This window comes from Kalmanozyma brasiliensis, assembly GCF_000497045.1.
Source record: "Kalmanozyma brasiliensis GHG001 unplaced genomic scaffold PSEUBRA_SCAF6, whole genome shotgun sequence".
Taxonomy (NCBI): domain Eukaryota; kingdom Fungi; phylum Basidiomycota; class Ustilaginomycetes; order Ustilaginales; genus Kalmanozyma; species Kalmanozyma brasiliensis.
This window is the reverse complement of record NW_015961989.1, coordinates 55,704-78,764: the sequence shown is the minus strand read 5'-3', so window position 1 is coordinate 78,764 and position 23,061 is coordinate 55,704. Positions and strand designations below refer to the sequence as shown.

The 23,061-nt window shown below is 58.4% G+C and overlaps 8 protein-coding genes across 8 annotated transcripts; 6 read left to right on the top strand and 2 right to left on the bottom strand.

The window, feature by feature from the left end:
* Positions 1-188: 188 nt before the first annotated feature.
* Positions 189-5,408, top strand: PSEUBRA_005400 (Vps54-like protein; the record flags this gene model as incomplete). Its single annotated transcript, XM_059465577.1, has 1 exon — positions 189-5,408. One exon carries the CDS (start codon positions 189-191, stop codon positions 5,406-5,408), a length of 5,220 nt encoding a protein of 1,739 aa, XP_059320370.1.
* Positions 5,409-6,423: 1,015 nt separating this feature from the next.
* On the top strand, positions 6,424-7,605 carry PSEUBRA_005399 (Late embryogenesis abundant protein, LEA-14; the record flags this gene model as incomplete). The annotated part of the gene is made up of 1 exon (XM_016438829.1): positions 6,424-7,605. The coding sequence occupies one exon, from the start codon at positions 6,424-6,426 to the stop codon at positions 7,603-7,605; it is 1,182 nt and encodes a 393-aa protein (XP_016290128.1).
* Positions 7,606-8,486: 881 nt separating this feature from the next.
* On the top strand, positions 8,487-11,573 carry PSEUBRA_005398 (Peptidase S8/S53 domain protein; the record flags this gene model as incomplete). The annotated part of the gene is made up of 1 exon (XM_059465571.1): positions 8,487-11,573. The coding sequence occupies one exon, from the start codon at positions 8,487-8,489 to the stop codon at positions 11,571-11,573; it is 3,087 nt and encodes a 1,028-aa protein (XP_059320369.1).
* A 1,903-nt stretch (positions 11,574-13,476) lies between these two features.
* On the top strand, positions 13,477-15,092 carry PSEUBRA_005397 (Major intrinsic protein; the record flags this gene model as incomplete). Its single annotated transcript, XM_016438831.1, has 2 exons — positions 13,477-13,528; positions 13,732-15,092. The coding sequence occupies 2 exons, from the start codon at positions 13,477-13,479 to the stop codon at positions 15,090-15,092; spliced, it is 1,413 nt and encodes a 470-aa protein (XP_016290126.1).
* A 693-nt stretch (positions 15,093-15,785) lies between these two features.
* Positions 15,786-18,782, bottom strand: PSEUBRA_005396 (Beta-Casp domain protein; the record flags this gene model as incomplete). Its single annotated transcript, XM_016438816.2, has 1 exon — positions 15,786-18,782. The coding sequence occupies one exon, from the start codon at positions 18,780-18,782 to the stop codon at positions 15,786-15,788; it is 2,997 nt and encodes a 998-aa protein (XP_016290125.2).
* Positions 18,783-19,104: 322 nt separating this feature from the next.
* On the top strand, positions 19,105-20,481 carry PSEUBRA_005395 (Fibronectin, type III; the record flags this gene model as incomplete). The annotated part of the gene is made up of 1 exon (XM_016438827.1): positions 19,105-20,481. One exon carries the CDS (start codon positions 19,105-19,107, stop codon positions 20,479-20,481), a length of 1,377 nt encoding a protein of 458 aa, XP_016290124.1.
* A 185-nt stretch (positions 20,482-20,666) lies between these two features.
* PSEUBRA_005394 (F-box domain protein) lies at positions 20,667-21,545 on the bottom strand (the record flags this gene model as incomplete). The annotated part of the gene is made up of 1 exon (XM_016438809.1): positions 20,667-21,545. The coding sequence occupies one exon, from the start codon at positions 21,543-21,545 to the stop codon at positions 20,667-20,669; it is 879 nt and encodes a 292-aa protein (XP_016290123.1).
* A 527-nt stretch (positions 21,546-22,072) lies between these two features.
* PSEUBRA_005393 (Beta-lactamase-like protein) lies at positions 22,073-23,020 on the top strand (the record flags this gene model as incomplete). The annotated part of the gene is made up of 1 exon (XM_016438823.1): positions 22,073-23,020. The coding sequence occupies one exon, from the start codon at positions 22,073-22,075 to the stop codon at positions 23,018-23,020; it is 948 nt and encodes a 315-aa protein (XP_016290122.1).
* Between the last annotated feature and the right edge of the window lie 41 nt (positions 23,021-23,061).

Sequence of the window (23,061 nt, the reverse complement as noted above, 5' to 3'; positions counted from 1 at the left end):
TTCCACGCACGGCCAACACTTCCTCTGGCTCGTCGAGAACAACACCATCTCATCGCACTGTACAACAGCACCGAAAGCTCTGCGACGTGCAGACTCTCTTCTCTGGTCGCCGAAGATCAACAAAAAGCCGCCTCGTGATCCGCGCTCGATGCGTACCGAGCAAAGCGGCTTCTCGCAAGGTCGGCACCATGTCTACCGGCATCGATGAGGCGGCCGGCTCCTCTTCCTCATCCGCGAGGCCAGCCGATGATATCGCCTCAACGGCGGCCGATGAGACGGCGGGCTCAGTGCAACTTCGCAATGGCGTCATGAGTCCAGGAAGTCCAGCCTCGGACGCCGACTCGACCATCAACAGCACCTCCTTCGCACCCAGCATTCTCGCTTCTCGCCTTGGCAGGGGAATCTACAGCTCTGCAGGTGCTGCAGAATCGATGCTCAGTCTGTCTGGCTCGGGCTCAAACTCACCAGCTCTCGCGCTTACTGGCTTCAATGCTATCTCGACCGTCCTGAACAATCCCTCGAAACGCCAGCATCCCATCGATCCCAAGTCGTCTCGCTTCCCCTCAATCACTCCCAATCACACCCCCGCAGAGATCCCAAAGGTGAAAAAGTCCGAGCTCGATCCATACCTTTCATCAGTTCGCCCAGAATGGGATCGCTTCATGCGCAATCAAAGCATAGGCAGGCAGGGCAAGGCCACCATCGAGCAGCAGCAACAGCAACAGCAGCAGCGCTCTGCTGGTGACGCTTCCGTGGACTCGGAACCGCTAGGCAAGCAAGGCCCGCGGCATCGCTCGACTCCCAGCATCGCTAAGCTGACGGCTGACCTTCAAGCTGTTCCACCACCACAGCCGCGCAAACGGCTCCCCAATCTCAGTGCCGTGCCGCAGGTCTTCTTCTCAGAAGATTTTGACCTCGGCAACCCATACACTTTCGATCAGGTCACAGAACGCTACAAGGTTGCGTCATCATCATCACCGACAGAGACGAATGATGGATCGTCTCCTACCTACGATGTTGCTCTGAATCAGATGCTGCAGGAGAAGCTCAGCTACTACTCGGATGTCATCGAACAGCACCTCATCATCGAGATTGGCCAGCAATCGTCTTCGTTCTTCGCCGCTCTCGAAAACCTCAACGATCTCAACGCAGAGGCGGAAAGCTGTCTGCTCAAGATCGATGAGCTCAAGTCCGAGCTCGACTCTATCGACGAGAAGCAGGCTAAGAAGGGTCTTCGCGTCATCCGGGAGCAGCAGCACCGACGTCAGCTCGAACGTAAGCAGGTCGCAGTCCGGGACGTACGCCAGGTGATCGAGCGACGCGACCTTGTGCGCTTGCTCCTGCAGCAGGGCGAGACCGAAGAAGCGCTCGATCTTCTCGACAAGCTCAGATCGACACTGCGTCGCGCTGAAGATCAACCAGCACCAACTGCAACTGGCGTCGAAACCATACCAAGGGCCGGCAATCGCGTTGCTCCAACGGACAGTGGAATCGTTTTGTCTGACTTGCAAGGTCTGGCTAGCGTTCCTGCGCAGCTCGAGGAGATGGAGCAGACCTTGTCAGGCATGCTCGAGCAGGACCTCACCGCCGTGCTCAAACTCAACATCGAAGAACGACTATCGACGTTTCGACAGAGTGGTGCGTCCTCTTCACCGTCCGATACAAATGGCTACTTCAAGGAAAGCGCCAGCGAACCAGGACCACCTTCTCTCAATCCAAACGCTGCGATCATCGAGTCGCCTCTCACGCCCTCTAAACCTCCGTTGTCACCCTTCGGTCACTCTGCTCGTGCCTTGTCATCCAGCGAGTCCGTGCTGGCATCACGCATTGGCCCACTCGTCATTGGACTTGCGAAGACCGGAGGGATCGAAAAGGCGGTGTCGACATACCGAGACGTAGCCATTCAGGCAGTTCAGGAGGCATGGAGAGAGACGCTGTCACACTCAGGTTCCGAGATGATCGAGACCGTCCGATGGCTACTCTCCGAAGAATCGTCCAAGCTGGACGGCCACGACAACTTGCCGGCCCCTGCCGCACGCATCCGTGACCTGGACCATGCTGCATTCCTCGGCATGTGCCGGCAGCTCTTCGACACTCTGATGGAATGTCTCAAGGCCATCGACGCTCAATGCAAACTGGTGCCTCGCATCTTGGACGGACTGGCTGCACGCACTTCGTCCGCGGGAAGCACGACGGTCGACACCGATCGCAACCTCGAGGTTGGTGCGGCACGAGACGGATCCTCGTCAGGCCTCCCTCTTCCGCCAATCATGCCGCCAGGGGTTCCAACCAATCTTCCAGCCAAGCTTTCCGACGTGGTGGTCGCTTCTGCGGAAAAGGCTCACGGCCTGTGCGCTCGTCTCCTTTCTCTGCGAGCCACAACGCACGCAGCCCTCGAGCTGCCTCCTTTCCTCGTCGTTTTCCAGTTGTGCTGGAGCTTCGTTCTGTCGTCCGAACAGCTCTGCCGCAAGATGATCGTGGGTCTGCGTGGCACAATCCTCGGTCAGGCAAAAGGCTTTTTGGCCAACTTTCATCGTCGACGCATCGAGCGCGCTGCCAAGGCCGTCGAGGAGGAGACATGGGCACAGGCTGATGTTGGCGCCGAGATCCAAGACCAGATTCGACAGATCGTCAGCAGTGCCGTCGAAGATCCCAGCAAGTTTGTTGTCACCGGCGGCGGGATTTCCGCTGATTCAGGCAACGCCAAAGAGGCAACGTCAGCTCAAGGCGACGATGCTGGCGATGATGGAGCTCCTGCTTTAGCCAAAACGCTCGACATCGAGGACCGCCCCTACTTTGTCGTTCAAGCCAGCCTCGATGTCCTCGCACTACTCGTCGACTATCTCAAGGTCATCATCAATCTGCCTTTGCTCACCACCGAGGCTATGGCGAGGGTCGTGGAATTTCTCAAGCAGTTTAACTCGCGCACGTGTCAGGTCGTGCTTGGCGCTGGAGCGATGCGATCGGCTGGCCTCAAGAACATCACTGCCAAGCATCTGGCGCTTGCATCTCAGTCCCTGTCTGTCATGATCTCGCTCATCCCGTACATTCGCGAAACGGTGCGTCGTCACCTGTCGCCGAAGCAAGCGGTCATGCTCACTGAGTTTGACAAACTGCGTCGCGACTTCCAGGAGCACCAGTACGAGATTCACGCCAAGCTGGTCGCCATCATGTCGGATCGCCTCACCGTGCACTGCCGCACCTTGAGCGGCATCGACTGGAACGCCGACAAGTCAGCTGCCGAAGGTCAAGAGAATGCTGACAGCAAGGACATCGAGCCAAACAAGTACGCTGTCGACCTGGTCAAGGAGACTGCCACGCTGCACAAGGTCCTGAGCAAATATCTTCAAGGTGTCGTTGTTGAGCATGTCATCGGCCAGGTGCTCCGTGCCATCGATGACCGCATCGCGCAAGAGTTCGACAAGATGGATGTCAGCAAGCAACAAGCCGTCGATCGCATGCAGGCCGACGTTCGCTACCTTGGCACCAAGCTATCCGTGCTGAAGCACGTCGAATGGAAAGACGAGGCTTTGCAGCAGGTGATGGCATCCAAGCACGTCGTGCCGCCTGCCCCGGTTAATGCATCCGCGACTGCGGGCACCTCTGCCGGCAGCAATGAGCTGCCGCCAGGCTCGCCCGCCCTTGACAAAACTGGAGCGTCGCAGTTCGGACCCGTCACGTACAAGCCGCGAATCCCGAACATCTTTGCACGTCGTCAGCAGCAACAGCAGAGCCAGACAAACAGTCCTCGGGCTTCCACAGACGTGGCACGCACTTCGACTCCAATGGAATCACAGAAGTCGCTGGAGACGACGCCGCGGTCCAGCTTGCAGATTCAGCAACAGCCTCCTGCCGGAAGCGAGAACGGTACCACTGCAGAGCCGCAGCAAGCTCACGAATCCGGTCCGCAGACTCCTGCCAAGTCGGCCGCCACGGGTGCTCGCAGTATCGCAGAGGAAGTGGATGATGTTCCGCCAGCAACACCGTCCAAAGGCCAGGAGACTGGTTCGTCCATCATTGTCAAGGATGAGGACGCGGACGCAGAGGGTGCTGAAGACCTCGTGGCACCTGTTGTCCCCGCGCCGGAAGCAGTTGCCAAATTGCTTGGCGAGAGCAGTTCGACCTCTTCTGACGCTCCTGCAGCCGCCAGCAGTGACGGAGACGCTACAGCAGCCAGGACTGAGACCGAAGCGACTGCGGAAGCGAGTCAATGCGTGGAAGAACTGGACGGACAAGGGGCGAAGGCTGTCTCTGGCGAACAGCAACAGGAAGGGAACGCGAAGGCTGGGGCCTCCGACGCAGCAGTGATGGACGACACTTCGGAAGCGGTCAAGAATGCACGAGAGGATCGCGCCTCTGTTCAGCCGAAGGACGCTCCAGCAGCACCATCGGAAGCCGCCCAGATAGGAGGACCGCCGCAGTTCTCGACGCCTCAGAAGGACGCGCGCGGGTTCAATCCGTCCCTCGCTCAATCGGCCGTCATTGGCACGCCAAGCGAAGCGTCTCCGGTCCGTAGCGGCGCCTCCACGCCGATAGCGCCTGCAACACCCAAGACACCTACAGGAACAGCGCCGTCCAAGCCGGGCAGGATGTCTCTCAAGGAGCGTCTGGCCGAAGCAGCCCGAAAACGAGCACAGCAGTCGGCACCCTTGGATCGAAGTGGCAGTCAAGTCGAGCCGCGACCTACTGCGCCCGTCGCACCTGCTCCCTCCGCCCCTGATGAGACGCCAGCAAAGGAAGGTCACAACGAAGTCAAAGGTGATCCGACTGCTCATCCACCCGAATCCAAGGATTCGACAGCCGAGACGACTGAAGCGTCTCAGACGGTCTCTGCGAGCGATGCCACTGCCGCACCGACAGACGAGGCTGCGGCTGCCGTCGCTGCAAAGGATGCCGACGCCTCAGATGCCAAGCCAGTGGTCGAACAAGGTGCTTCGCTCGAGAGGAGCGCCAACGCTCATCGAGCGGATAACGGCTCGGTGGAAGAAAAGCAAGATGTTGCACGCACACAAGAGACTCCCGACGGAGGCATGTCAGACAAGGCCGCTACGGTGGAGACGACAGCACCGACCCTCGTGGAAGCCGCAGGTGGAGCCACTCGAGCTAGCGCCGAAGAGGCTGCAGACGTTGCGAGCAGCACACCTGCTGCCAAGGCTGCTGCCGGTGCGGAAATCGACACGACTCCCTCCACCGTCGATGGCACAGAAGCACCCGAAGGTGCCTTGAAAATCGCCACACCTGGAGCAGAAGTAAGCGCCGAGCGGGACGGAGATGGAGATGAGGCAGACGGTGACGGAGACGCAGAGGCAGACACTAACGAAGGAACCAATGACTCGGCCGTTGGAGGTGGGTCGGGTGCAGGCGGCAAGAAGAACAAGAAGAAGAAGAAGAAGGGCAAGAAGAAGTGATCTGCATTTGCATTCGGAAGGACATGGACAGCAATGCTATTCGCTCTTCAAACCCACTGTCGTTGTGTTGCCCACGCTGCCCGACGCCATGGACGCTCTAGCATAAGTGTCTGTCAGGCGAAACGACGACCTTTGAGCAAGGGAAAGCATGGCACCTCCCTCGAAGCGGAAGCCATATCAAGAAGTCAGCGCCTCGGTTCGCCAAACTCGCCGACGGCACGGTCAACTTTGATTGGCACCTAGCACTAACACAGCTTGCGGCAAACACTCTTGACAATGAAGATGAGCACCGCCGCAAACCACAAGCATCACAGCATACCTTTATCGACGTCGTGGCTCGTGGATGCCGCAAGCCTCTCCGACGGCAGTTGATCGCAAAGCCGTCTTTCTGACGGCTCCCAACCGCGCCGCGACGGGGTGGACAATGCTAAGAGGCGAGCTTGGGATCGACACAGGATCGGCAGCCCTCGAAATTTCATGGTACTTGGCCTGTCAGCGAGGAAATTCCAAGTTTAAAAATAAGCACCGCCTTGGAGCGACCGTGTGGCTCTGCAGCGCTGTGTGAGGCGTCTGCGACAGTCGAAATCTGCGCGCGCAGCACCGCCGCCAAACCGCCTTGAGAAAGGCTGTGTGGGGGAGCCAAGAGACAGCAGTGATGCCTAAACTCCACTTTGGCCTTTTCGGCTGGCTCTCGCTCTCGTTCTCCTTTTGAAACACCGTCTTGGACAGCCGTGGTACACAACGACGAGGAGAGTTGCTCTCACTCTGCCCTGTCACCTTTGACCCTCACCGCTTCGACTTCGCTTGCACTCACAAACGGCGCTTTGGGAGCTTGCCAGTCCAAGACCCCATCAATCGAAGGCTGACCCTTACGTCGGTAAAAGGAGCCCTTCTGAGCGCCATCTCGCTCGGCAAGCTCAATTTGCCTCTCGGTCGGTGACGTCTCTCGACTCTCTGCTCCTCTCGTGTATCCTCTCCATCCTGGGCCAAAATAGAGGCTTCTCGATCCGCCACCATGTCGTATGCCTTCCAAAGCCCTCGAGCACAACAGGCTTCTACTTCCTTGCCACCATCTCACGATCCCTACTCCCACGATTCGCAACGGTACGAGCCCTACTCTGCTTCTTGGGACCAACCTCACGAACGCTACGGTGACAGCCACGACAGCAATCCATCCAGAGGACTGCACCGAGACAGCGACGACCAATACATCGACACGTACGCTGACCATCGCGCTGGCGCTGCTGCCGTCGCCGACCCCAACATGACCTCCGAAAAGGCGGGCTATGGAAGCCCCTACGCTTCGAAGCGGGCGAGCGGCAACTCGATCTGGACCAAGGATGACAAGCGTGCCTTTCAATCTCGCAGCTGTCCTGCCAAGCTCTTCAGAATCATCATTGGCAATCTTATTCTCGCGATCATCTTTATCGTGTCGATCATCTTGCTCATTGTCACGTTCCTCCGCCCGCCCAACGTCGCTATCTCTGGAGTGAGCGTCCCCAGTCAGAACGGTGTCAGCTACCAGAATGGCGCTTTCTCGTTCAATGTCAGCGTTGACATCTCGATCAGCAACCCCAATTCGATCTCAGCCAGCATCAGCAAGCTCAAGGCCACCGCATACGATTCGCAAGACCAGAGCACCGCTCTCGGCCACGGCGAGATCACCAACCAAAAGATCAAACCCAACGACAACACTACCATCGTGTTCCCCTTCCAGATCTCGTACGATCAAAGCCAGGATTCGGATCTGAGCATCATCAGGAACATTGCCTCGGACTGCGGTCTCAGCTTGCTGGGCGGATCCAGCAGCGGTTCGGGCGATCTGAGCTTCCTGTTCAAGATCGAGGTGGATGTGGAAGTGCTCAGCATCACGGTGCCGGTCAACGTGAACCGCAACGTCTCGTTCCCGTGCCCCTTGAGCGGGACGAGTCTGCAGGGTGTCCTGAGTGGATTGGGAAGCGCGTTGGGTGCGGGACGCCGAGCGATTCTTGGAAAAGCAACGGAAGGCGAAGGTGTGACTGAAGGTATCGTACGCAGGCAACTGGAGAAGATGGACGTGGTCGAGTTGGCAAACTGGAAGGGCGACATGAGCGCCGTCGAGCTTGTTGCTGCTGCAGCGGATGGGTTCGTGCGACGCTACTCGCCGTTGAGCTCGGGCGGCGCGGCAAAGCTCGCTGATCAGCACGACGCTCTGTAAAGCTGGCGTTACTGTATTCATACGCTCGCAATGCTATGCATGGACATTCTTCTCATCTGTCGCATGACCCGCCTGCCCGCCGCATGTTGGTACCAATGACCGCATGCTCTACCTTGAGAAGTATCGCACGAGCCGCAGGTCACGGCGCTGTGCCGTGTGGTGAGCCAACACGGACCCTTGCATAGAGCGCGTGGGGTGAACAGGGCGCGCTATGCCGTGCTGTGCGGTGGCAATTTCAAGGAGCCAAAAAATCAAGGCAGCAGCGCCTGTACTGTATGTGATGCTGTGTGGGGTCTGAGCTTCGGGGTCGAGCTGACTGGCTGGCTAAAGGCAAGAAGGTGACACGCAGCCAAATTCCACGCTTTCTTCTTCAAATTGACAGTCTTCAAGAGGCGAAGCAACACTCGCCGGATTCAACCTCAGCCATGGCCATCATATCCATCACAGGGTCTCGCTTCCATCTATTGTAGCCATCTTGTCACGCCCTCCTCTCCTCTCCTTTCTTCCAATCTGCTCGCTGCTCTCATCAGCCTACTAAGCCTATCCGTCAAATCCCCGTTCAACAGCATCGCTTCCCACAAGCAAGCTCACATTCGTTTCAACTGCATTCAATACCCAACCTCGAGGACCCCATTCGCATCGACTACGATCCCCCTTGCCAATGCTTCTATCGTCCTAGCGTCCCTGCCGAATCTCTGACCTTTGTTTCGGTCACACTCGCACGTAGTCCGGACTCGAACGGTCTGCGACTGCCTTTGCGCGAGCCATCGCCAGTCTCTTCCGCCATCTTCTTCGCCATCGGTCATAGTCTCGTCAAGTCGCAATTCGCCTGATCCGGACCCAGGCCTCATTTCGATCACGCCCGGCGACACTCCGCAGCCATGAAAGCCACCAAGCTTTCGAGCTCTCTCTCGCTCCTCCTCGGCGGCATTCTGGCTGTGGCCGCTGCTTCGCCTGGCGCGAGCAGTGATGATTCTCTCATTGTAAGGAGCTGTGCGGATGCAGCATCGCCTCAGCACCTCGTACAGCGACACAAGAGATCAGCACATCATCCATGGTCACATCAGAAACGAACAGTCCCCCTCCCCGCTAAGCGATCGTACGACACTCACCACTACTATGTGGTGGAGGTGCACGCCCGTGCCGGTCAAGAGGTGGACCCCCGCGACGTCGCAGAGTCGCTAGGCGCCGAGTTTGTCGAAAGAGCAGGAGAACTCAAGAACCACTGGCTGATACGGTCCGAAAAGCCTGTTGCGCAGCTGGAGGCATTCCAAAAGCGTGATGGCGCTACGTCCATATCGTCCTCATCTGGGGCTCGCCCTGATGTTCCAGAACAGCAAGATCCAGTCTTGCAACGATGGGCTCACATCCGCCACTCGGCCCGCGAACCCGGCTTCACCACGCAGCACAATCTGTCTAAGCGTCAGCATTCCGCTGCTCTCTCAATAAAGGCCGTCGAGCGTCAAGAGCTCAGGCGGCGGCACAAGCGCGATATCATCTACGATCCCGCAGAGATGCCGCACCTGTACCCTGAACTTCGGAACCCAGTAGCAAGTCCAGATGATTGGCCGTTTCATGTGAGGTCGGCCGACCCTTCACCACGACCCGCCGTCATCCCAGCCGGCAAGACGTCCAAACTCATGTCTCAATTCGGCATCAAAGACCCCATCTTTGTCAATCAATGGCATCTGGCAAACGACCGCAAACCCGGTAACGACCTCAATGTCAGCGCCGTTTGGGACCAGAATATCTTCGGTGACGGTATCAAAGTCTGCCTCATCGACGATGGTCTCGACATGCACAGCCCCGACCTCAAGGACAACTTTTACGCGCCAGGCAGCTACGACTTCAATTCCCACACGGACCTTCCCGAACCACGCGAGACAGACGACCAGCATGGCACGCGATGTGCTGGTGAGATTGCCGCTGTCAAGAACGACGTCTGTGGTGTAGGTGTCGCCTACAAGGCCAAGGTCTCTGGGGTCCGCATCCTCTCCGGTCCCATCTCGGACGTGGACGAAGCCGCGGCGCTCAATTTCGGTTACCAGGAGAACGACATCTACAGCTGCAGTTGGGGTCCACCCGATGACGGCAAAAGCATGGACGCGCCCAAAGGTCTCATCGCAAAGGCTATGCTCAACGGAATCCAGAATGGCCGCGATGGCAAAGGCAGCGTATTCGTCTTTGCCGGCGGCAACGGAGGTGCTTCGGACGATCAGTGCAACTTTGATGGTTACACCAACTCAATCTACTCGATGACCATCGCAGCTGTCGATCGCGAAGGGCAGCACCCTTGGTACTCCGAGATGTGCTCTGCCATCATCGCCACCAGCTGGAGTTCGGGCAGTGGGGACCACATCCACACCACCGACGTTGCCTGGAACGGAGTCAACCGATGCACGAGCTCGCATGGTGGCACGAGTGCTGCCGCTCCCCTCGCCGCCGGTGTGATTGCGCTGGGTCTCAGTGTGCGACCTGACTTGACTTGGCGTGACGTGCAGCACATTGCTGTGCGCAGCGCTGTCAAATTCAATGCGGAGGACCCAGACTGGCAGCAAACACAAGCAGGTCGTCACTTCAACCACAAGTACGGCTACGGTCTCATCGACGCCTACCAGTTCGTCGAGGAGGCGAAGCGTCATCAATTGGTCAACCCGCAGGCTTGGTACGAGTCGCCCAACATTACGATCCCAGCAACAGAGACGCTCATCTCCGAGTCTGGCACCGAGTCGACCTTCATCATCACAGAGGAGCACCTCAAGCAAGCGAATTTGGCCTCGGTGGAGCATGTGACGGTTCGGGTCTGGATCACGCATCAGCGTCGTGGCGATGTCAACATCGAGTTCACTTCGCCTCATGGCACCAAGTCGGCGTTGGCACGGTCCAGACGGTACGACGATGCTAAAACGGGCTTCCCTGGCTGGTCGTTCATGACTCTCAAGCACTGGGACGAGTCGCCGGTCGGCGAGTGGAAGCTGCGTGTCTTTGACCCGGCACATCCCAACCAGGTGGGCAACATCTACGCATGGAGCATGTCGCTGTGGGGCGCGTCTATCGATCCGTCCAAAGCGGTGCCTTGGGATTTCCCTGAAAATTCGGTCGAGGCTCATGAGAAGCTGCCCAGTGCGCCCGAGACGACGATCATCAAGCTCCCGCCCAGTGCCACCTCTACCGCTCAATTGAAGAAGCCGACCGACCACCTACCTGCCGACCACGGAAACGCCGAAGGAGAGTCGCACATTGATTTCACCAACCACGACGCCAGCCCTCCTGTCACGGTACAGCCCGAAGCCGACACGGGCTACATCTCTGGCCTGAAGAAGAACAGTACTTGGGTGATGGTTGCCGGTGGATTGGTGGTCATCTTTGCCGGATCGCTTGCGGCCTTCTTCGTGATGCGCAAACGAAAGATGGGGCGTGGTTCGGGCGGTGGAGGTGGTCGTGGCGACGGAGGTGCATACGAATCGCTGGCCGACGATGAAGAAGTGGCCATGGGCCTGCTCAGCCAAGGCGCACGCGGATCTTCGCGTCGTGGACCCAATCAAAAGTCGCGCCGAACGAAAGAGCTCTACGACGCCTTTGCCGAGGGCTCGGACGCCGAGGACGACGACGATCTCGAAGGCACCGTTGGTGCGCACAGCAAAGATCAGAGAGGTCTGCTGGGCCGGGGACGCGGACTGGGCGATGAACCGTACCGCGACCACCTCGATGCTGACGACGCCGATGGCGATCAGCGGTTTGCACTGCACGACGACGAGGATGAGGACGATGGCGAGACTTCACCTCCTCCCGCCTTGGCTGGGAAGACAACGCCGGCGACAGGAGCCATTGTCGACATTGACGACGAGGACGATCGTGGGTCGGGTGGACCCGGCACTGGCTCTGGAACGGGTTCGGCGGGCGACGGTAGCTGGCAAGACGCCGCTGAGGGTCGTGATCTGATCGCTGGACTTGGTCAACAGAAGTAGTCTCATTCTTCTCACTATCGCACTATCGCGTGCAGCGTATCAATCGTATCTCTTGCATCAGGGCATGCTCTTTGCGATCGCTATCGGTCATTGCAACATGAGACCACTTCAAGATCGGTGATAGAGTTAGAGCTGGAAGTGATATGAGAAAAGCTCCTAAATATAGAAACGTTCGGCGCTGGAGAATGGTGAAAAGTCTGATGTGCAATCGGCACACATCGATTGACCCTGTTTGCAGCAGAATGGGTGTATAATTAGCAGCCGAGATGGCCGCTGCCTCGAGCAGGAAGATCGACATCTCGCTCTCGCCGTTCGGTTTCTCCAGAGGCGAGCGAGCGGCCCTGGGGTTTTGAGCCAGAGCAGATGGGCTTTTTTGACTGCAGGCCAAATTCGCCGATGCATCGATGAAAAGTGACGTAATGACGCGTCGCGACTCCGCATGAGCCGCTGCATCGGTAAAAGAAGGGCGTGCAGGGCAGGAATCTTTCGGCCTTTGGTGTGGGAGAGGTCCTCGCCTGATTCTCACCCCGCGTCGCGAGATGAAGGCTTGATCGCGCGCGCGCTCGGCGTCGTTGGAAGAGGTACACATCGATGGTGGGTGTGCGCGACGGCTGATACTGTCCGAGTTTGTCGCCCACTACACCGAATCGCAGTGCAAAGAGCAAGCTTGCTCGCGATACAGCCATTCAGCAAAGAGTCTGATGCGAACCTCGAGCGAAGGCATGATCAACTCGGAAGACATCCAAGCTGAGAACGGTTTGTGTGCTGGCAAGCGAGACAAGCAACTCGTGCTGCGGCACGGTTTCAGCTTGCGACCCTGCAAGGAAGTGCTCAAATCCCATGCCGAGTTTCTATGATTGGCAACAAATCTCACGGTCTCGCAGCTGATGACAAGCATCCGACTTGCCTTTGAGATGTCACATGAAAAGAGTGGGTCTCGGTATGGGTCCAGACAAATGTGGAACGGCCCACGATGCAGCGCCACTTTTGACACCATGATCAGGGAGGCATGCTGCCAAGTTGGATTCGAGAGAGCTTTGTCTGGATTCAAGATCCGCTTGCACTCATGACGAGAGGGCCCAATTCTCCGCCGAGAGCGCAGGTACGCGATTGACCTGGTATGCGTGTGCTGCAGGCGGAATCGCCGTTTGCGGAGTTCGACTGTCAAATGTGAATTCTCGGAGTGACCTGCCTGCAGGTGAGGTAATTTTTCATTTCGATGCAGCAGAGCTGTCATGCGGTCGGGTGGGGGAAAGGAGATGCATCCAAAGGCAGCTGAAAGGTTTGGCTAGCTAGCCCACGCCATGACCTTCGTATTCCCACGCACAGGCACAGACTGCTGCGGACAATCGATCTGGGCTGTTGCTCGCAGCGAACAAGGCAGAGCAGAACTTCGGAAGGGCCGTCAGTGAAGGGAGTGGTTCGGGGTCGAGCGAAAGAGCGCTGGTGTGATGTGATGGAGGTCGGCTAGGCCGATGTGAAACGGGGCCACTTCTTTCTATCTCTGGAAGCATTCACTTTGGGCAGCCCATGAGTTTTGTTCGCTCAACAGACTGCTCTACGCCAGACTGAGCTCGATCGATGCGCCCCGCTCTTCCGCGTCACGCTCAAGGTGAAAGTAGCCGTTCGAGATCAGAACCCATCCCGCAGAGACGCAGAATGAGCAGACCTTCTTAAACCAGCTTCCGAATCACGCGCGAGTCTCATCGTCTCCCCACCAACTGCATCCCTCCATCCTTGGATCCTCTGATCACCTTGACGTGTCTCCCCCTCACGGCACAGATTCGTTGATTCGCCGAGCTCGACCATATCCGGCTTTCCTCTCAGTCCAGCTTCCACCTTCGATTCGACCAAGAGAGCTATCTCCCAATCACACTGCAGAGGAGCGGATCCATATTCCAAAATGTCGTCATCCGCCGACAACGACCAGGCTCTTTCGCCCACCACCAATCTGAGTAAGTTTTCATTTCACAATTGGATGGAGCACGGTTGTAGTTGCTCCCCCAGTTGTCTCTTGTCACGCGCCCAGAAGCAGCCGGGATCGAAATAGTTGACGCAGGCGGTGCGTCGATGGGCGCTCAGATATACATGACCACATCTGGATTCTTGACTGACAATGGACCCCACATTCTCATTTCGCTCTCTCTCCCTCCAACAGCCAACCCAAAGTTCCCTGCTGCTGGCACAGGTGTCTACGACACAGCCGCAGAGCAAGCTGCCAAGAAGCAGCACGAGCAGCCCGGATCCACTGACACCGCCGTGACCAACGACGCACCCAAAGGCATCCCCAACGATGGCGACAAGCAGCTCGGTGGAATGGCCACCGCTCCTACAGGCGCACCCGTCAACACAGGCAGCAAGGATCCGCGTCAAATGGTCGGCCAGCCCTCCCTCTTCTCGGCCAATGAAGATGGAGAGCGTCCAGCCATGGTCGAACGAGCAGAGAGTGTTATGATCGAGGAGCAGCTCCCCGCCTTCATGCAGGTCGACGAGAAGCAGCACAAGCACCGTCACCACTACCGTGCCGAGCTCCGACGCCGCTTGCAGATCAAGAACAATGCCATCGCTTTCGTCTCCGAGTTTGTCGGTACCGTCCTCTTCCTCTTCTTCGCTTTCGGTATCGCTACTCAGGCCACCAACTCGCAAACCACCGCCTCTCCGGACTTTGGTCAGCCAAACCTTCAGGCCTTGCTCTACTCTTCGCTCGGTTTCGGTTTCTCGCTGGCTGTCAATGCTTGGACCTTCTACCGTGTTTCCGGCGGTCTCTTCAATCCTGCCGTCACTCTGGCGCTCTTCTTGACCGGCACGCTTGGCTGGTTCCAGCTTATTCACTTGACCATCGCTCAGTTCCTTGGTGGTATTGCGGCTGCTGCCCTCACCGCAGGCATCCTCCCCGGTAACGTCAACGCACGTACTACGCTCGCAAACGGCACTACTGTCGCACAAGGCTTCTTTTTGGAGTTTTTCCTCACTGCGCAGCTTATTCTGGCCATCTTCCTTCTCGCTGCTGAGAAGCACAGAGGTACCTTCCTTGCCCCTGTCGGTATCGGTCTTGCGCTTTTCCTGGCCGAATTGCTCGGTACCAACTACACCGGTGGCTCGCTTAACCCTGCCCGAACGCTCGGTCCCAACGTTGTCCGCGGCGAGTTCAACGGCTACGACTGGATCTACTGGATCGCCCCTTACGCGGCCGCCATCATCACTTCCGGCTTCTACACGCTCCTCAAATACTTCCAGTACGAGTCGGCCAACATTGGCCAGGACGCGGACGACTCGAGGCAGGTCTTCAAGGACGCCTATGGCAACGTCATTGGTGTGCTCGAGACCATGGCCGCTTCCGAGTTTGCCTTTGTCAAGCAGACCGCCATGCGTTCCGACAACGAGGGCACCGTCGTGTCGAACTCGTCCATGTCCAACGGCATCACGGCCGCTCAGGCGGTCAAGAAGTCGAGAGAGGACAAGGAGAAGGCGGCTGCCATTGACCTTGGTCCCAACTCGGTGCCCAACGGCACTGCCTGATTTGCGAATTTGGGAAGCAGGGCTCGAAGATGTCGATGCTTGGTGGTCCTCGTCTGATCTTTCACGCTGGATGGACCGTCAATGTGCTTCATTTTTGCTACCGCCGACTTCATTTCGCTATTTGACATGACGCCACTGCACGTCGTGCGTCAACCTCATACCTCATCTGCTTCAAATTACCTCTGTTTCATACCCCATCCATGTGCTTGTGTCTATTCAATACCAGCTTGCGTCTAATGCATCAACATCCGGGTTGCGCTTTGAAGGTTCTGAGTATGGTTGAATTGATTCCGTTGCAGAGCTGGGCATCAGATTCCTAGTGCGTGTCTGGCAGTGAGAGGACGGTAAAGGGTGAATGCTGTGGGCTGGCGTTGACCGGGCGAGTGGGCCAAGACAAACCCGACGCGGAAGAAGCGCGCGATGCGACTCACCAGTCACGCTTGGCTCACTTCCTCGGTCCACGCGGGCACAGCATTCACCGCTTCTATCCTCTCACTGCCAGACACGCACTCGGGTTCTCAAGCCCAGCTTTTGAGATCGGTCCCACCTTGACTCGTGCCTCAGCGCCGAATGGGTGGACACATCATCAGACGCCGTGGAGAAGCCGTTTGGAACCGTGCAAACCTTCAGATCGCGCTCGCAGACCACGGTCTCTTGTTGCATGTCCTTGGATTGAGTCGCGAACGTGTCATGCTACGCCTCCTCCGCAGCCTCCGCACTCGATGTCCCCGCAGCAGCTCCGCCGGCCACCCTCGCATGCAATCCGTACACCGCGCCCCTGACCAACCCAAAGGACTTCCCCACATTTCCTTCCACAACAATGCGCCCCTTGCCCCGCTTCTGCACGGTCACCGCCTCGCTACCCAACGTACCCGCCTTGGCCCCCGCCGGAGCGCAAACGAGCATGCCCTCACCTGCAAAGTCCGCATTGAGTCTGTACGGCGGGTGGCCGAGCAGCGATTTGAGCGTCGACAGCTTGAGATCGCCAATAAAGAGCGTTCCTCCCACGTCACCTGCCCCTGGAACGGCGACGCGGGAGGCTTGCACCGTCGACTCGATGGATCGCACAATCCCGGACTCCGTGAGATCGGTCAACACCTTCGAGCCAGACTCTTCGCCATCCTCTGCGGCGGCGATAGCAGACTCGCTCTCGAGCACCGTCACCTCGTCCTCGGTGGCAGATCGTCGAACGAGCGCCCGCACATGCGCCACTTCAAACTCCTCGAACCGACTCAACTGCAATCCCGACAGCAGCGCTTCGCCCAGTTGCACAGTGAACGCGTTGGTCACTTGACCGATTTGCACGCTCTCCATCCATCGAGGGGCGTAGACTTCGGCCGTCAGCGACTTGATCGCGCCCAACACGGCGGTCATATCCTCATTGGTGCGCGTGTCACCGTTGACCATGACCAACCGACGCGGATGCAGTTGAGGGATGAGCGTTTTCAACGCCCGCCCGTCGTTCAACCCGGACATCTCGATGAACGCCACCCTGCAGCTGAGCTTGAGAGTCACGTCCTCGGTGATGTACTTGGACGGAATCGCTGCTGCCCTCGCCGCTTCTTCAGCAACCATCTTCTTCCGCGCCGCCTCGGCGGCCGACGCTGCATCGGCAGAGAGCGGATCGACCGTCTCGGCCGCTTCCACCGCTCGTCGACGCGACAACCAACGGGCGATATCGGTAACCTCCCCAAACGTGTCCACCATGCGCTTGCGCTCGATTGCGGGAAACAGACGGTAGCGCACACCCAGACCGAAGGGACCCTCGGTGGAGGAGGAGCCGAAAAAGGACGTGGCGCGCGAAGCGTTTCCTTTGAGATAGATGTCGTAGCTCAACTGGTTGGTGTCTCCCATTCCTCCGGCAGGGGGTTCGGCGAACGCTACGCCGTAGGGTCGCTTACGCAGCGCACCGCCTGGTTCGGCGGTGGTGGTCGCCACGTCGTACACGGCCTCGTCGTTCTCAGCGTCGACGTCCGAGTCCGAGTCGGAATCGGAATCGTCCTCGTCCGCCTCGAGGCGGCGACGGGAGCGCGCGAGGAGGGCGCGTTGCTGGGCCAGACGATCGCGTTCCGCTTGCTCGGCTTCGAGATGCGCGCGCAGCTCTTCACCTTCCAGGGGGACCTTGCTCTGCAGTTCGAATCGAAGTTTCGTGTTCGGTACGACGGGGTGGCCGAGCTTGCCAGCGGTCCAGGCGAACCCTTTGGTCTGATTGGCATTCCACGCGTCCCACAGCTGCCGGCACAGACTCCCCTGTTCACCCCGCCCAATGAGCACAACGACGTCGTTCGGATTCGACGCGAAGCGCGACAACAATCGTCTCGACGGGCCGTGGGTCATGGACGGTGGCACGGCAAGCACCACCCTCGCCTGGTCCTGCGGGATCGCCTCATCCATCGCCTGCACGCTCGAAAACACCTTGACGTACTTGAAGTCGAGCGGGCTGGATGCGACTGCGTTCCTAGCGCCGCGCTGCTGGGGATTGCGTTTCTGATCTTGAGTGGCTTCAATGGTCTCGTTGGCCTTGGTAGCCCATTCGCGCGTCATCCACTCCATGTAGGTACGCGAGCGCTCGATGACCTCCTTGCCCGTGCGGCTGATGAGGCAGAGCGGGAAACGGGCGTGCGGGTAGGCGTACGCCCAGTGCTGGTCGAGCAGCACCATGAGCTCGAGCAGTCGCGCAGAGGCGTCGATGGGGAAGAGGAGCGAGTTGCCTGCTTGGATGGTGGTGTGCACGAGATCGATGAGGGCGGCATCACGATCCTTACGACGGGTGTTGACGACGAGACCGCGCTCGATCTCGGTGATGAGCAGGTCTGGGCGGCGGACCGCGTCGGAGCCGCTGCCTGAGGAGGGGGCGCCAGGGCCGGAGGACGAGGAGAGCAAGATGGTGCCGTCGAGATGTCGTTCTCGATTGTGATTCCAATCGAGAGCAATGACGACGGTGCCAGAGGTGGGACTGCGGATCTTCCAGACTGCACCACCGAGCGAGTGGCCTGCGTTGTAGGCGGTGAGAGTGAGACTGGCACATTTGCCCTCAAGGTGGGTGGGCTGCATGTAGCGGACGGTTTTGATCGCTTCGAATGCGTCTTCGACTTCGTCTGCGGTAGCGAGGCAGCGGCGTGTGGAGCCGTTGGTGGGCTCTTTGTCGATGTCGACTTCGTTGCGCCATGTCTGGATGGCTTCGAGGACGGTGAGCTTGCCCATGCTCTGGACGGGCATCGTTGCGTAGACCTGGCAGCGGAGGCCCAACTTGGCGTGGGCATAAGCATAGAGACCTAAGTGATCGAGGCATGAGTGAGAGAGGAGGACGAGGTCGATCGTGGGTGCTAGCTGGCGAAGTAAAGTGTCGAGCGACGCTGCCTTGAGATGGCTAATGTCGAGGTCAGCAGCTTGTCGCTGTTGTGCCATTGACGATGACTCGGGCTGTCCATTCTGCTGCGGTGATGATGGTTGTTCAGCATCCGATGCGGCGTCACCATGAAAAAGGAAGTCCTCGGTGGATCCGCAGTCGATAAGGACGCGCACATCGTCCATCTGAAGCAGGTAGGCGAGGGCACGCGGATGTTCCTGCTCTTGCTCGGTGGATTCAAGCTTGGTTCGCGCGCCCCGTTTCGACTTTCCCGCCGCTGCCGAAGCAGGCGCGGCGGGTCCGGTGGCGTAGGGCACCGAGAGAGGGACGAATGTGATCATTCCCTGCTCTTTTCGATGTGTCGCTGGATAGTGATGGTGGAAGAGTTGGTTCCGACGATGATGAGTGAGGTCAACATTCAACTTTCGGTGCCGCCGAAAAAGGGAGCAGCAGACCCTCCTTACATCGTGTGCTCTGTGCGTGAGAAGAAATGGAATCGGGTGATCCACCGAAATGAAACGCGTGCTGCGTTGATTTGGCTGGCAGCGACACGGCGCTGCGCTCGGACTCTTGCAACCAACACCGAAACTGGTCCTTCTCCTCTCCTCCATCAGTGATCCCACCTCCCTACACTCAACTATCATCGACTCGCCATCGAACGGCATGTCAGCTCACTACGTAGGCCAGATCGCACCCAACTACGTTCACTCCACCATGCAGGCCAACAGCGACGATGACTCGTTTACATTCACCGTCGGCAAGCTCGATGCCGGCATGGCCATCCTCATTGGCGACAAGGCTTCCCTTATTGAGTTTCCTTCGCTGCTTTTGCCATCAGGCGTATCCTCAGGAAGTGTCGTCAACATCCGCGTAATGCGCAACGACCAGCAAGAACGACGACAGAAGGACGAGTTCGACCAGTTGCAAGAAGACATCCTTCACACCTTTGGTCAGCAGCCTCCCAAAGCCCCTGCACTGCGACTGCGAAACGTCACACAGACCTCCGTCACACTCGAATGGGACCGCCTTTCGCTGGCAACAGCTACGCTGCTTTCACTGGACATATACAGAAATGGCGAGAGGCTAGCTCCCATCCCCAACCCACTCCACAACACCTCCACCAAGCTCTCCGGCCTCGACCTCAACGCCGAATACACCTTCCACCTCGTGCTCAAGACGACCGCGGGCACGCTCACGTCGCCGCTCATCAAGACGCGCACGCACACCATCAGCGACACTTCGGGAATCAGCGTCTGCTTTGGCCACGTCGCCGAGCCGGAGCTGCTCGAGGCGAGTAAGCAGGCGTTGACCAACATGAAGGCAAAGTGGAGCGACCGGATCCAGATTGATACGACGCACTACGTGTGTACGGATCCGAGGAATCCAGGGGCTCAAGAGGGCTCGCAGGGTGCTGGGTATGCCAAGGCGATGCAGCTGAGCATTCCCGCTGTTCTGCCGCATTGGATCTTTGCCTGTCACGACCAGAAGAAGATGGTGGGCATTTCACCGTTTTATTTGGACCAGGACCCGCCTAATGCCAGCTCGATCAAGAGGAGCGTGGAAGAGGTGCTCGGGAAGCAGGCGCCCGCATCGTCAGCGACGGAGGCAGACACGTCCGGGTCGCCACCACCGCCCGTGGAGAAGGAGCCTTCGTCGGCAACCACCACCCAGGACGCACCGTTGAAATCGACACCGTTCGCAGCGGACGACGTACCCCCGTCAAACAAGGAGTCGGTTGGTGTAGAGGAGGTGTCGAGCTCAGCACCACCGCCGCCGATCATCACGACGTCGGCGCCGTCCGAAGATGGCGATGCCGAACCGCAAAGCACCCCAGCGCCACCGCAAGTCGTCATCACATCGAGCGAGTCGTCCGACCGCATCGCGGCAGCTGCAGAAGGCGAGAGCACGACGGAGGATGCGGTAGAGCAGACGCAGACCACAGAAGGTGCAGAGGAGGATGCGGATGGCGAGATGGACGAGGTCAGTCTAGGAGGGCCAAACGGGGATGACGAGCAGGAGGAGGAGAGACGTTCGTATTAAACTCGTCGTTCAGTCTGTAGAACCATAACATTGCCTTCAACTTTCGCAGACACTTTCACACGTTTGATCAGCATCGTTTCACACAGAGAAGACGAGTGCAGCAATCGGAAGGAGCCATATGGGTATTCTGAAGGTACGCAAACTTTGATCGTGAAGTTACATTGCTGTAGTAGTGTTGCTGCCACTCACTCCCACAACCCTCCGTCGCCCGCTGCGCCAGTCTTGACTCCACCCTTCTCCCGCTTCCCCTTGAACTTCCCTCCCTTCGCACCGGCCTTGTAGTAATCGCGCATCTCCTGCTTGGTCCACTGCGCTTCTTCCTCCTGCTTCCACTGCTGCATTCTCGCCTCGTGGGTCGTCAGAATCCCCGCATCCTGCATCTTCTGCGTTCTCGAAGGGGTGGTCGTCCCAGACCCAGGGAGCGATTCGGCCCTCGCTGCGTCTCTCGCTTCGATCCTCTTCTGGCGGCCGAACTGGGTTTTCCAATCGGTCTTGCTCTCGCGGCGCGTCCATTTGGCGCCGCCGCTGCCCCATGCCGGGAGTGCGGGTAGCGACGAGTCGGTGGCGGAGAAAGCATGTTGGTAGTGACGATACCAGCAATAGTTGAGGGTCGCTGAGCGACGCCAACGCTTGCTTACGCCGGAACAGGATAGAAGCGACTCGACGGGGAGTTGGAGGAAGATGTGCTGCGCGATCTCGGAGGTGAACGCACGGAGGGGGTCGGTCTTGCTGCGTTTCGCAGAGGAGCGTTTCTTGGAGACATCATTACGAAGTCGGCTTGACGGCTTGGAGGAGGAGGCTGTGTCGCTGTCAAAGTCGGTTGTGTCTGTTTCGACCGCGAGACGCGACGAGGAGTGCGCGCGGGTGGGCGAGGCGGGTCGACTGCGCTCAAGTGGGGTGCCGGTAGCGGATTGAACGGCGACCAGCTCCTCGTCTGTGTCGACTTGCTCCCAGTCGTTGAGTCCTTCCTTTGCAGGACTCTCGGAGGAGGATTCGCTGGAGGAGCCGCCAAGCGTCGCATTGGCAAGCCGCGAGCTGAGCACGCTTTGAAGGAGGTTCGACATCATGCAGGTGTTTGAAGGTCGCTGAGCGAGATGATAGGAATTATTTCCTTGCCGAGGGCCAGATGTTCGTTGTGCCGCGATCTTTCTGGTGTCAGTGATGATAGTGCTGAAAGAAGAAGCTACGAGCGCGTTGTAGATTGTGATAAGCACTCGTGTGACTGATCTTTACTGTACGGGTCTGTCAAGCTGAGCAGGAGGTGGACGAGGAAAGGTGACTCTGGCTCGAGTCAGTACCAAGCAAAGTCACACGCCACAAAGCGCTGTTTTTTGGCTGAGTTTCGCCTCCACAACTCGCGTCTGTGCACACCTGCAGCTCAGCAACGTCAGTGTGCTTTGGCAACATTAAACCCTTGATTTCCACTCATGACCCACTCGCTCCCGAGCCTCTCGTTGATCCTTCCATCATCTCGTGCGAGCGTCGCATCAACAAAAGGCCAGGACAGCATGAAGGAAGTCGCTTCATGACCCACTCATAGACGACTCGTAACGGAATCTGCGCTGCAGTCGAGCCAACATAGAACGTCAAGATGACAGCCGTCGAACTGCACAAGCTCAACGGCGACACCTCGTGGCTTGTCCGTCTGCCAAGGTCGACCCGGAAGCACCCTGATGCGCACAGTAGCAGTCATGCTGCCTTCTACAACCTCCTACTGGATCCTTGGCTAGATCCGACACCGCAGATCGACGGCTCGCCGCTCTTCTCGCGCCAGACGCGCATCGAGCCCGCCGCCTTTGCCTCGATCGTCCAGCTCGACAGGTGGCTGCACACACAAGGCGGACAGATAGACGCAATCCTCTTCAGTCATCCGTTCAGCGATCATGTTCATCCTCAGACTGTGACAGATGCGGAGTCGCTAGCCGTGCTTCGGCGGGTGATGGTCTTTACAACGGGCGACTCGCTGTCTGCGCTGCGGGGGCTCAAGCTCGGGCTCGACTCTGAGAAGGTCGTCAACCTCTCTTCGTATGCATTTCGCCAGGGTACAGACCAGGGCGAAGTGTTGCCAGAGGGGATAGCCATTCAGCACCTCAAAGCGAGAGACTGGGCGGTGAGTCCCGCATGGAACAAGCTGCACGGCGGCATCCTGGTCTCATGTTCCAACGGCGAGCAGCCTGTAGACATCCTATACTCGCCACATGGCGTCACACCCACTTCCCTGCCAGAAGAGCTCAAGGAGGCTGGGAAGGGCAAACGTGTGCTGATCCACAGCTTCGACCGACAGACGCTACCTCTGATCGGTATCGTGGCGTGCGGCTTTCCGAACGTGTTGGAGCTGATACCCGCGTGGAGGCCGGATGTGGTGCTAGCTACACATGATGAGAATAAGAAAGGAGAGGGCATCGTTGGTCGGATGCTCAGGAGAGAGGTGTTCGGTTTGGAACTGGCACAGAGGTTGGTCAAAGATCGCTATCCGGAGCAGAGCGAGAGCTGTACGCTCACACAGCTGGCTCCTGGCGAATCGATCCGCATCGAATAGATCCCACGACTCCAGTCAATTGTACTTGTAGTCACTCCTGC